At 42.7% G+C, this 13632-nt stretch overlaps 1 protein-coding gene across 3 annotated transcripts in view; it reads left to right on the forward strand.

Moving 5' to 3' along the window:
• SGTB (small glutamine rich tetratricopeptide repeat containing beta) overlaps positions 1-13632 on the forward strand; it is a 40994-nt gene that overhangs the window by 16301 nt on the left and 11061 nt on the right. For 2 of the 3 annotated variants that reach the window (XM_025216774.1, XM_025216775.1), the window contains exons 5-8: positions 5391-5490; positions 6901-7005; positions 10123-10261; positions 10362-10424. In XM_025216774.1, coding sequence (XP_025072559.1) covers positions 5391-5490; positions 6901-7005; positions 10123-10261; positions 10362-10424 — 407 coding nt within the window. The remainder of the gene's footprint in view (positions 1-5390; positions 5491-6900; positions 7006-10122; positions 10262-10361; positions 10425-13632) is intronic. The other variant, XM_025216776.1, reaches the window with a different exon arrangement.

A 13632-nucleotide genomic window follows, 5' to 3' on the forward strand; every position in this document is an offset into this window, starting at 1 on the left:
GCTGTTATCCCGCCGCTCTCCCGGCAGCCACTGCAGTCAGTGCCGCTGCCTCGGTTGACCCCGTCGGGCCAGATGCATGTGCCCTGCTGGCACGGGTCCCGCTCTCGGGGTTCCCTGCAGGCTTCCCCCGCCTCCTCTCTGGCCCTGCTTCCGGGGCCGCCTTTTATCTCAGCCGGGCGGTGTCTCCCGCCGGCGTCGCCCGGCCCCAGCTGGATATAAGTGCGGTTCACAAACTGCGCTGGCGGTCTCCCTGCGCGCGTCCCTACTCGCTCCGGCCTCTGTGTGGGGAAAGTAGGTAGTTACTCCCCGCCCCGGTCCGGCCCCGGGGTACCCTTCTAACCCCCGCGTCCCTGGGACAAGGTCTCAAGTGGAAATTAATTGGAAATGCTTAATATGGTAGCACCGATAAAGGTGTTTCACTTTACCAACCACCTGCAGTCATTGGGCCTCCTAGGATGGGGCTCTGTAGCAGCATCCATTCCAGATCAATGGGTAGCCTCACTTACAGATAACTAGTTTATCTGAAATAACAGAATGGATGTTGGAGTCATTGAGATGGTTGGAAGTGCCTTAAAAGCATCTGTCGTTGTGCCCCCCTCTCTGCCCCCCCAACCAAATTTAATTCTCATGCCCTTGTCTTCAAGGCTAGGGTTATCAACTGCCCCTAAAAATAAAGCTAAAAGTGCTTGTCATGTGTAAAAAAAAAAAAAAAAAAAAAAAAAGTTACCAGTAAAAGCAAACCAACAACTGAGCTTGATTGAAGATCCAACATTGGAGTGAGGCTGGTTGCAAATGTTGATGGACATATAGAACAGAGAAGCAGCACATTGTGTCCAAGTAGGAGTGCAGGTCAGTGCCTTACAGGGAGTTCTCTATCAGGGCTTTGTGGCCTATGGGAGCCTCTGTCCTTCCCCCACTCCTAGCCATGTGCTGGAGCTGCATCCTGTCAGTTTTCACCTGCCCGTAACAGCTGCTCATTTCAAAAATAGGCAGAGATGCATGGCCCCAGGCAATCTGCTTCATACACTGAGGCATACTATAAAGACTAGGTCACAGGCATTCTGGTATAGTGGTTAAACCACTGGAGGAGGGCCAAAGCCAGACGTGGAGTCCAAGCTATCCAAACCAAGGGGGAATCCCAAGAGCAGAGTCCAAGTCACAGGCTGAATCAGGGTTCTAGAGTCAGAGATTCTGTTACCAAAACCAAGGGGAATTTCCAAACAGCCAGAGTCCAGAAACAGCCAAGCAACCTCAGGAGTCAGAGACCCAAGAACACAGGATCCAGTGAGGCCTACCACCATAGATTTTGAGGCAGAACTGTTGGCTGGCCTGCAGTCTGCTGCCAGAGGTGGACTTGAATGGGGAAGCTGCTTTCCCCAGCAGCCAATCAGGAAGCCTTGCCAGTGGCCAGCTGGTTCATCAGCCCGGATGGGGCTACCAGTTAGAGCAGTGGTCTCCAACCTTTTAGGGTAAAGATCACTTTTTGTAAGTAAAGGGCACCCCAGGATCTACGGCCCTTGCGCCCCCTACCAGACAAGCCACCTGGGCTTGGACCCCACTTGCCTGGCCTGAGCAGCAGGGGGCGTGGCTCAGGCCAGCCAGGTGTGTCCTACTGCTCCTGATCATGGAGCCTCTGACAGACTGAGATTGTGGAGCCTCTGGCAGTCAATCCATCAGTCAAGTGAGATTGACTGGTTGGTGAACAGTGAGCTCTATAGCCTCTGGCCATTTTAACCAACTGGGCAATTAGTCCTGGCTGGGCTGCATGTTAGGGCCCATGACACATACCCATGTTAGAATGCGAAGTTCAAACATTTGGGGGCTACTTTTACCTGTTTTACTGTTTGTGGCCCACGGTCTTATTGTTCAGGGGGTCACTTTTGGCTGGCATAGGTGGTATAGCACCAGGGTGGTAGCTGTGGGTGTGTTTTTCTTCCCAGTCAGCTGGGGTAGGTGGTAGCTCACCTTGGTTGGTTTGCTAGTGACTGAGGTTATTAACTGTTTGGGTTTCACTTAATGTTTAATAGTTAAGGGTTTCTCTCAGTTTGCATGTTTATCCCATTTTCCCCTCTAATAAACCCTGTTTTAGTTGAGCAGTGCTTGTTAGCAAGGAAGCTTGTTCACTTTAGAACACCCAGGTAAAATTTGTTCTCTCAGGCTTCTGGATGGAGGCCTGAGTCAGATTTAGAAAGTTGGTGTTAAACCCCTACATTTGAATGGGGCCCTTGGTACTGTTGTCCATGGCTTGGCAGAAGTGTTACATTTACATTATGTAAAATGTGTGTTAGTAAAAATATTTGTCAGGAAGAATGTTTGACTGTTGGTAAAAGGTTTGCAAATTGTCAGCAAAAAAAATGTCTTGGGTTGGTAACCCTGTTGAAGGCCTTTCACAATTCTACCCTTTCCTGATCTTTTCATGTCAGCTTTCCTTGCCTCCTGTCCTCCAGCACAACCACCAGTTTTGTGTACCTTCTCATACAACTATCTCCAGGCCTTCTTCCACATGACCCTTTATGCATGGGATAGCTTGAACTCGTCCATCAGACTACTAACCCTCTCCTCAGCTCCCTCTTTTGTTCTGATGCCAATTATGACAGGAAAAAATGAAGATAGGTGACACTTTATTTTCCCTCAGTGATTTTTAATATTTGAAATGACAAAAATAATATATTTTTAATTATATCTCTTTTCCCCAACTTTATTACTTGATTTATTAGTTTGTAATTCCATTGGAGATGGAACTGTGTATGGGTTTATAAAGTAATTAGGGTAGACTTGACCTTAATTAAGGTATGTGGCCAATACTAAGTATTAAATAATTAGTGCTTCAGTCCCAGGAGACAAAATTCATCCCTAAAGTTCTTTTTCTTAAAGGATGTTTTCTGGCACTGAAATAAAGTGTCATTGTTACTTTTCTCTAGTGCAGAATCCCAAACTTTATATCCTCAGAAAGAACTTGCACCTCTGGCTGGGCGCCTACGTGCTTTGAGTCAAGGTCAAAGTTGAGGGAAGCAAGACTGGCACTCACTTATCCCAGCTGTGAGTTTAGCTATATGTCAAACCATCTTCTCTTCAGAGCAGAAGCAGAGATTCCGGTTTTAAAGGGCCTTGATATGATACATTTACACAAATTCCGTCTCTCCTCAGCTGATTACAGCTAGGCTTTTTGTATTGCATGGAGCAAACTTGCATGTGTCTTATTACTTATGATTTACATTTACAGACACTTGGATTAAGCCAAAAAAAATGGTGCATAGACTGAGACTCTTGTTAAAAATAAGAGATGAACATTGTTACATTAGATGCATAAACGGAGAGCATAGAACTTTATTTTGCCTTTCACTTACCTCTCATATATTACTACTCCTAGTTGAGGTCTGTTACATAACTGAGAACTTCACTGATGACATGTTACCTGTGGTAATAAGAATATTGTCATTTTTCATTGATAGTGAAAATATTAACTACAAAAATACAATTGGCATTTCCTGTCAATGTCCAAGACTGAAATTGCTCACTGTACAGTGTCTCTCTGTCAGAGCTGGCCTGCTGCACTGCATGGAATTGCTTACTTTCTGCCCATGCAGTTATTACATTTACAGCAACATGTTGAACCACCACTGCTTTCCCCTCAGCTTTGGGGGATGCCTGATCTGTCTAATGGAGAAGTGTGAGCTACTTTTCAGTTAAGTCCGTCACTCATTTTATAGACATTATGGTCCACATTCATATACTGTCTCTTAGTTACCTTTACTAAGCTTTGCTCCCAGTTATACTCATCTGAATATGTCAGATATGTACATTCCTTCCAAGATGGATGCGAACTTGCTAATTTGTCAAACAATTCTTATACATAATAAGGTTACAGAGCTAAAAATATACTGTGGTTGTTGGTCCCTTCACTACCCAGTGGTTAAGATGGAAGGTTTTCTTCACAGAGCTCAATAGTTTCTGGAGCTGTGTCGGATCATCGCTGCCTCTGCCCTTTGTGGGGCAATCCTTTTTCCACAGTCGTTTTTGTTTTTCCTTTTATTACCACAGTCAGTTTTCCAAGCTCTTCAGTTTTGTATGTCTTTTCATGTGGAATCTGACCTTTTTCCTTTCCTAATGGGTGGGAGCTTGTGGAGTTCCAACTTTCATACAAGTATACTACTTCCGTTTCATTTTTGTGATCCTACTCCAGTGCTTTCCTTTTCATGGCTACAAAGCATTTCTAGTCTCCTAAAAGGTCCCGAGATGACTAGTGATGCATCAGCTATGCTGATGTTGAGAGATGTGACTGGGAATTTTCTAGCAATATAATTTTGGTCTAAAAATCTCTTCATTAGAGCTGAGTGTTTTGTCAAAACAAAGACAGTGCAGCTGAAACGTGCCAGGCTACTGGGGGTTGCAGGCTCTGGAGCAACTGCACCATGCAGACTTGGCCTTCAAGGCTCCCTGCAGCATAGCTGGGACAGCCTGAGAGCTTTTGTTGTCATGTTGCTCCCGGAGCTGACAGCATCCCTTCCTCTTTGACAGGACTCCCTGGACTGCCCCATTTTTTGTGGGGGAGGAAGCAGGGAAGGTAACCAAAATAGTTTGATTTTTTTTTTTCCCCCCCCCTCTAAAGCAACAGTTTATTTTTCATAATTTTCTTCTATAGGAAATTTCTAAATTTCTAGTTTTGTTTCACTTGGGAATGAAACTCTCAAACTGTCTGTTCTTTAGGAAGTTCTGATATTCAGAATTGACCAGCTTTTGAATTGATATTCAGAATTGACCAACTTTCTGATATTCAGTTTGACCAACTTCTGTGCTAAGAAAATTACCTCGAGTAATCTTATGTTGCCACTGCTTTGTGTTTTTTTTTTTTCAGTGTTTCTGTGAATGAGCTACTGGAGAGCTGTGTAGGATTGTGGGTTTGCATGTCCAGCTTTGTTGTTCTTATTTTCAGCTTCTTAGTTGATGCTTACAGGATAGACAAATTATGGGTATTTAAAATTAAGAGAGCATGCAGCACATTGTTATGGGGCCTGTTGGAATAGTCTGAATGAACAGTCCAGAATTGTACTTGATCTGTTTTTATTGTACAGCTCATTGGACCAACTACTAAAAAACTGGTCTCTGCTTAATACCAGGGAATTGTCTGGTAAGTATGTAAATTCATGAAATGAAGGTAGAAGGCTCAGCATTTTGTGTCATGCTACGTTATAGAGCAAAAGTGTCGAAAAAGTATACTTTTCTGTTCCATGTTATAATACAAGATCTTGTTCTGAAAATAAATTGCAGAAGACGCCACAGTCATGATTACTTTATCAAGTAGTGTAGTATAGCTGTTAAGCTATGTCTTTATCTTTTCGATGTATCAATTTATTTTCACAGTTTACTTAAAAGATTATAATTTATTTCAGGTAATAATCACATGAAAGAAGAAAATTATGGTGCTGCAGTGGATTGTTATACACGGGCCATAGAACTGGATCCAAATAATGCAGTCTATTACTGCAACAGGTACGAAATGCTAAACTTGAAATTTTAAGGAGAAAATTGTAAACTAGATCAAAAAATAAGGTAAAGTTAATGTCCTGTTTGTCAGAGAATAATTACATTAGACATCAGTGTGGTAATGCAAATTGAAAAGGGATCGATTGATATGTTTTAAATGTATCTGTCTTAATTAACTGCATACTGTGGACTTCTATATTTTTGGTAAGACTCTGGACTGTTGTTTTTTTTTTTTTTTTTTAAAGCAATTTAAAATATTTTTTATAGAAATTATAAAAAGATCTGATCCAGAATCAGTAGTAAATGGGACCTTTTCTTTAACCAGAAGGACCTTTTCTTTCATCAATGGATATTTGTTTGTTTTTAAATTAGTAAATTTGTGAGATGAGTTGATCAGAACTAACATAATACACAAAGTGAGGGCCTATATTTCTTTGGCTGTTGTATGCACTTCAAAATGAAATGCATACAGTTTTTTACTGTAACAAATATTATGGCTATAGTGTGTTATATTTTAGTTGTATTTCAGCATTTCAATTAAAACACAGAGCCAAATACTATCCTTGATTCCATGACACTGCAGTTAAGCAGCCTTGTAGGTAAAGACAATAAACACAATCCATTAGGAATGGAACTAATTTAATCAAACCCTGGCAAGGCATCCAATTCAGGGGACACAGCAAGAATGGTCTTTATTTTGTAAGGCAGCTTTAATAGAAAAGTAGCATAGCATACTTTGCAGAATTAAATAATCTTTATATAGTATGCTGTTTTAGCTATGACCAGACGTAAACTGGAATGTTTTGAATCCTTGCAAACATTGGGGAAAGCTTGAACATGAATCTCTGTGGCCTGGCCTAGTCTCTAGTCTCAAGTCACAGGTGGTATATAAAATAATTAGTTACTCTAGTGTAAAGGTGCAGGTATAAATCAAAGATTTAGAAATGTTCGGGAATCTTCATTTGGAGTATTACAGCAGAATGGGGGTACTTTTTGCAGGTTTAGGTTCCTGGGAAGATGAGGCTTTGCAAACTAGTTGGGAGTATATATAGCCACTACAGACACAATCTAGCTGGGATATAAAATAGCCATACTCAATCCAACATGGAAATATTAGACAATTTTCTAATATGTTTTTACACTACTATGAATTTTCAAAGTATTTGTATATCTGAATCTATTTTTCCAAAGCCTATTCCAGCAAAGTATAATAAGCACGTGCTTGCTTTAAGCATATGACCAGGATCATTGGATTTGAGCAAGCCGAGATACTTTACAGAGACACGGAGAAGCCTATTGAATTATGCACGTGCTTAAGGTTTTAGTGTAGTTTTAAGAACTTGGCTGTGTGGGGTCTAAATCTGGATTGTCAGACTTTTATTTTCTTGATGAAGTGCTAACTTTTTCCTGTTTCAGGGCTGCTGCTCAAAGTAAGCTCAGCAAGTACAATGAAGCAATAAAGGATTGCAAGAGGGCAATAGCAATAGATCCAAAATACAGCAAAGCATATGGAAGAATGGGGTAAGCTCATAAAAACTTACCTAACTAACGGCTAGATCTTCAGAAGGCATAAATAGAGAAGTTCTGCTGAAATCAATGGAGTGATACTGATTTATATCAGCTGAAGAGCTGGTCCTGAAAGTGCAATTGTTTTCTGAAAACAATTCTAATACTAGTAGCATAAGACTCTATATACATGACCTCTCTCAGTAACTCCATATCAGATAATTTCGTTTACAGATATTTTTTGTTTTGGTTTATTTTTCAGTTTACCAGCACTACAAATGCAGTCTAGGAAATTGAGCTGTTTTTACTGTATAATTACCAGTAATAAAAAATCTGCTGTTGAAACAGTTGTTGTACAACTTAGTACAATTTAGAATGCAGATCTGTTTCAAAGTACTAGGTCTTCTAGGCTAACAGCATTAAGAACTAATTTTTGCCTATTAAATGTACAGTTTTCTAACTGTAACAGTGCTCTACCATCTGTGCAGTTAGAAATTGTATGTCTTCACACCACATATCTAGGACTATTTGTTACTTCAGGGAGAAAAGGGAATTGAACCTGGGAATCCTGTCACTTGGGTAAATACTGTAACCACTAAGTCAGAGGTGGGCAAAATGTGGCCTGTGGACAGGATGTGGCCTGCCAGGCCATTCTATTCAGCCCATGGGGCCCCTAAAACATTTAGAAAATTAATATATATCTGTTTCTGGATGCCTGTCATGCAGCCCTCAATGGCTTGCCAAAACTCAGTAAGCAGCCCTCCACCCGATATAATTGCCTACCCCTGCACTAAGTTGTTTTATAAAAGGGAAGTGGGAGGTTAACAAGTAACATTTTCCCTTCTGGAAGTGGGTCTGGACAATGTTGATTGAAAATTTATGCAGGCTTATTTTTCTGAATTTAATATAAAATCTAGAGTTGAGTGAGCAACTCTGCATAGAGGTGCATGCAGTAGGTTTGTATATTTTAGTAACTAGTAGACTGTGAAGGCCTGGCCTAGAGGCTACCTTAGACCTAGTTGAATATGCTTTGTAACTGTCATGGTGGCCATTGCCCCTTGGATCCATTTGGACCAGGGGTGGGCAATTATTTTGGGCAGAGGGCTGCTTACTTAATTTTGGCAAGCCATCAAGGGCTGCATGACAGGCAGCCAGGGGCAGATAAATATTAATTTTCTAAATTTTTTAGAGGCCCCGAGGGCTGGATAGAATGGCCTGGCAGGCTGCATCCTGCCCACCCCTGATTTGGACAGTTGTCATATTGAGAGAAACTGAACTATGGTCTCTTTCTGTAGAAGCATAGGGACTAGTGGATTGTTTTGGTCCCACTTAGACCTTTTCATATCTACATTATTTATGTGTGTTCACATTTTTAGCTTAACCTTCCCTGGATGTCAGTGAATACCAGTCAGTGAGAGTGGAGGGAAACTGGAGGCAGGTTAACGGCCAGATCAAAATGATAAAAGTCTACATCTTTAAGACCCAGGTAGAGAAAAAATCTTAATTTCCTAGTAAAAAAACCCTTTTGCTTATTAATAGACTCTCTCAAATCTCTCTAGTGCTCTTTATATTCCATTAATCAAGTTGTCTGAGAAAAATTGAGATCAGTAGAGATAAACTTGCCCTGACCTTGACTGAAACAGATGCGGATCCAGAGAGGGTGCAGTGGCATGGTCGCACCCGCTCTTTCAGACAGTGCTGCATGAGCAGCAGCTGAGGACTTTTTAAAGTCTCCAAATCAGATAAGAATCCCTCCCTTCCCTTCCATGCTCAGTTGCACATCCTCTCCCGTCCCTTCCTGTCCCATTCTTCTCCTCCCCGACCCACTGCAGCCACTGTGTCTGGCTACCCTGGGCACAGTGAGTAGCTCCAGAACCACATCTGCCCCACTTCAGCTGGCCTGCACAGGGAGCTGAGCTCAGCCTAGAACAGCGGCAGTAGCGGTGGTGGGTCAGTTCCTCCTCTTTCCAATCTCCCAGGTATTCCCTACCAGCCTGGGAATGGGCTTTAGCGAGGGGGTACCCTTCCACTGCTGCTAGTACTGCTGCTGCTCCACCAGGGAGCTATCCATGCAGCCTGGCTGGAGTTGAGGCAGGAGTGACTGGAATTCCTCTTGTCTCTGGTGCAGTTGGTAACAGCAGGTGAGGGGAGTTGAAATGGGAGGGGACATGCTGCTGAACATGGAGGGAAAGGGATGGGGGGTGCCAAAAGCGGTGGGGGTGGAATTCCTACCTGCTTTAGGGACTTAAAAATAAGTCCCTGATGCTGCTTTTGAGGCTTAATCTGCTTGCCTGGAGGAGCTGGGAGTGAGGGTGCAACCCCCCTGCAGCACTGGTTGTTACTCCCGCTCTCTGCTTTACAAAATTCTACATCTGCCCATGGATGCAAGAGTCCTGATGGTTTGGGATGTAGGACAGACAGCTTTGATATCAACTTCAGAAGGCTGAAGACCTAAAATTGCTGAGACCAAATAGATTGTCTTTTGTAATAGTCATGTGCATCAGGTGTGCTAGCACTCCTACTGTGACTTAAACCTAGAGGTTCCTGGCTAGAGGGTCTTGCCCCTCTGCTCAGGGGTAGCCTGATTGCCATATTGGGGGTCAGAAAGAAAAGTAACCCCATGGTCAGATTGGTATGGACTATGAGGGTTTTTGCCTTCCTCTGTAGCCGGGGGCGGAGTGTGTGGCGGGGTGTGGCCCTCTTCCTTGGATCTCAGAGTATATATTAGCAACCTTTACAGAAACAGGACTTTAGCTGCTGTGGTGCCCCTGCTTTACTTGGGTGTTATATCAGGGTTGATTGTGTAGTTTTGCTAGGAGGTTAGACAATGGATTTGCATAGGCTGGTTTGGATAGGGATGCAAGGTATCTTTCAGCCCTCCTTCTCCATGCTTCTATGATCTTCAGAATCAAGAGGACTGGATGGAATCAAACAGTATACATTAATGTTTAGATTCTGGTCCTGTTGATTCTGAAAGCAAACTTACCTTAACTTTTGTATGATCAAAATCTAAATCAGTTTTAAAATTCTTTTCTTTCATTCACTTGAATCAGCTAGAGCAGAAATTGTTTGTATAATTAATTCTTTGATATTCATTGATATGCTGCATTGGCTTTCTCTGTTTCACCTTAGGTTGGCTCTGACCTCAATGAATAAATATGAAGAAGCAATTACCAGTTACCAAAAAGCATTGGATCTTGATCCAGAAAATGACTCTTACAAGTCAAATTTGAAAATAGCAGAACAGAAGCTAAGAGATATGTCCAGTCCTGTAAGTAGGCTCTGAATTTGGGGAGTGGGTGAATGTTCTGTCTTTTTAAATGATAAATGGAATGTAACAGGTATAATAATGTTTAGATATTTGTTTTTAGACAGGAACTGGATTAAGTTTTGACATGGCAAGCTTGATAAACAACCCTGCTTTCATTAGTATGGTGAGTGAATTTTAATTATATTGTTGCTTCCATTTAAAAATAGAGTATTTTAAATGTAACTTTTTCTCCAACAAAAACAGATTTTTTAAATATTATAAATTTTGGTTATTTTATTATTCTGAAGTTGGAAAAATTGTTAGTTTTCAATTGTGGTGATAAGAGGAGAAAAGTAAGTTGCACTTCAGTTTTTTATTTGTTTTTTGGTTCTGTCACATTTCTGCTAGGCCCTATGATAGTCATAATATGTATAGATTAGTTGTTTTGGTCATGTGCATGGGAGCAAAATGCTTTTGAACACGTTGATGACTTTCAGCTGTCTTTCTCCAATGACCTAATCACCATTATTAGTTTAAAAAATTGCAATGAACATAAGAGATCAGTAGGGGTGTAGCGATAGAGATTTTTTGGGCCAATAACGATGGCTGATTTTTAACGAGACATATATGCTGATACCAATCCAATTGCCGATATACAGCCTGGCAGTTTGGAGAGTGACCTCCAGTTGGTAAGTCTGTTGTGGGGGAGGGAAGGGGCGTAGGAGGTGCAGATTGAGGCCCCTGCAATGAGGGAGAGAATGGGACTGGGGCAGGGGCTGCACAGGCAGGGCGGGACATGGAACCGAGCTGTGAGCGACTCATCTGGGGTGGGGGAGGGGTGGCTCCCACTGCTACATGCATGGGGGGGCATGTGTCCCCGGATCTGCACAGGTCAAGGGTGGGTTGCCATTGAAGGCAGGGGCCGGGGCGGTGCCGGGCTCTTCCCAGTGAGGGGCTAGGCGTGGCTGTGCTTGGAGGGACTACATGGGGGGCCTGCAGCCACCGCAGAATTCACTGCAGCCCCCCCAATACCCCCCACCCAGTGCCACTGCCAGCCACCTCAAGTGCACCTCAGCCCAGCCCTCCTGCTGGGAAGAGCCCAGCACTGCCACCAGCAGCAGCCTGCAGCGGCAGCCCGCCCTCACCCCATGCACAGATCCAGGGGCACAAGCCCCCGATGCGCACCCCGGGAGGCATAGCAGCAGAAGCCGACACTCCCTCCCCGTGCTCCCTGGCCGCTCATGCTCCATGCCACACCTCACCCTGGCTGTGCAGCATCTGCCTCTGCTCCTGCTCCACTCCCTCCCTCACTGTGGGGGGGGGCCTCGATCTGCCTCTCCCCCCACCGCATTCCTCCACAATAGACTTACCAGCTGAAGGTTGCTCTCCACGGTGTTGGGCTGCGGGCGTGCACAGGGCATTTACTGGCAACATTATTGGCCACATCAGTCAAAAAAGCCGATTGCCAATGCTGTCAATTTCCCTTGTATTGGTACCGATCTGATATGCGACCAATGTATTAGTGCACCTCTAGAGATCAGTTCCTGGATTATGAGCAGTGATATCTATTAGGAGGGCCTTTTTGTGAGACAGGCCGCTAACACCCATTGATTTTTCAATAGGAATTAGCCATTTGAATATCTTTTTCAGTCTGTCCGTTGGTCCTTCAGCTTATTGTGAAGATCACTCCGTACTGTATTTTTTTTCAAAATTCTTTATCCAATATAGTGTTGAGCAGTGAGGTTTTTCATCCTCCACAGCAGAAAGAGGTTTCATTGTCAGGAAGCTTTCCTATTACTTGGTCTACACTTTCATCTTTCTTTTTAAGCTTCTCCCTGTCTTTGTGCATATAAGAGATTCTTCTTCCTCTTTGGTGTTTTTACTTGCATGCTTGTATTTTAGTTGCTGTTCAGTTACTGTTCACATTTATTGCTTTTAATCTTTTCTCTTACTCAGTCCCTTTATACTTCTAAAAAAAAGTTGGCCCACTACCCTAAAACACCCCCTAAGATTTTTTTCTCTTCTTGTACTTATGTATCCAGAATTTAATGTAATATTCTCAAGCACTCAAAACTTGAGAGAGAGACAGAGACAGAGACAGAGGGAGACTATTACTTTCATGCTCTATGTTGGTTCTTCATTAGGTGTCCAAAATCACTTCTAGGTTGCTTTGCTACTGTATAGAATTATTTTAAATTATCAAACAAGTTAATAATATGATATTACTGCTTTCCAAATTTTCCCATTGCTTTGAATTTGTATTTCAAATTATTTTTCTCCAGTTAGGCCATACTAATGGTTTTTCTTACATGAATTCTGCTTGGTCATTTCCTGCTCATACTTATAAACACTCTAAGTTCTTTCATAACTTGTTTTCTCCTGCATCCTCACATTTGTTTTAAGCACCTCCTTCTAAATATGTCCTTTAATAATTAATATGCTGGTTAGCCCTTCTTTCGTGGTGGAACAGATCAGACACAATATCAACAGCTGGCCTCTTTACCAGTGTCTTGCTGTCCCCTTTGTCTCTGGTCTTTAAAAAAATATCATTCCACACTGTGCTTGAATTCAAATTGTGTTATATGACATTTGGAGAACAGAACTGAGACAAAGATTCTAATATACTTCTTTTAAGTATAGTACAGTTTTTCTACTGTCTAATATACTTAGTTTAATATACTTTTAAGAAATATATTAGACTAAATATAGACATTGGATTTATGACACATTATAACCTGCCTGACATCTGACTCCCCAGGTACCTCTCCACTATTTAACTGCTACATTCATCTCCCTTCTCCCCACCATCCTGCCTTTGTCTCACCCACTGACTCCTCAATTTACATCTTCACTGACTGCCTAGCTTACATGCAGACCAGCCCAGCCCCTGGCTTCTTTACTATTCATTCCATCCAGAAAGAGCACACACCAGCTGCAGAGACTTCTTTAGCCTGATGAAGGGGTTTAAATCTGAAAGTTCTAAATGGGTTGTACTCAGCCTGGCGAGATGTGAGCAGTGGGGTACCCCAGGGCTCGGTCCTCGGGCCTGCACTGTTTAACATCTTCATCAGTGACTTGGACAAGAGGATGGAAAGCACACTGTCCAAGTTTGCTGATGACACTAAGATGTGGGGTGAGGTGGACACACTTGTAGGGAGAGAGGGGCTGCAACTAGATTTAGACAGACTACAAAAGTGGGCAGATGAGAATAGGATGGGGTTCAATGTAGAGAAATGCAGGGTGCTGCACCTTGGGAGAAGGAATCCACAGCATACGTACAGGATGGGGAGTTCCCTTCTTGAAAGCACAGAGGCGGAAAGGGATCTCGGAGTCATTATTGACTCCAAGATGAACATGAGCCGCCAATGCCAGACCGCAGCCAGCAAGAACAG

Source organism: Alligator sinensis, unplaced genomic scaffold, assembly GCF_000455745.1.
Source record: "Alligator sinensis unplaced genomic scaffold, ASM45574v1 scaffold346_1, whole genome shotgun sequence".
Lineage (NCBI taxonomy): Eukaryota > Metazoa > Chordata > Crocodylia > Alligatoridae > Alligator > Alligator sinensis.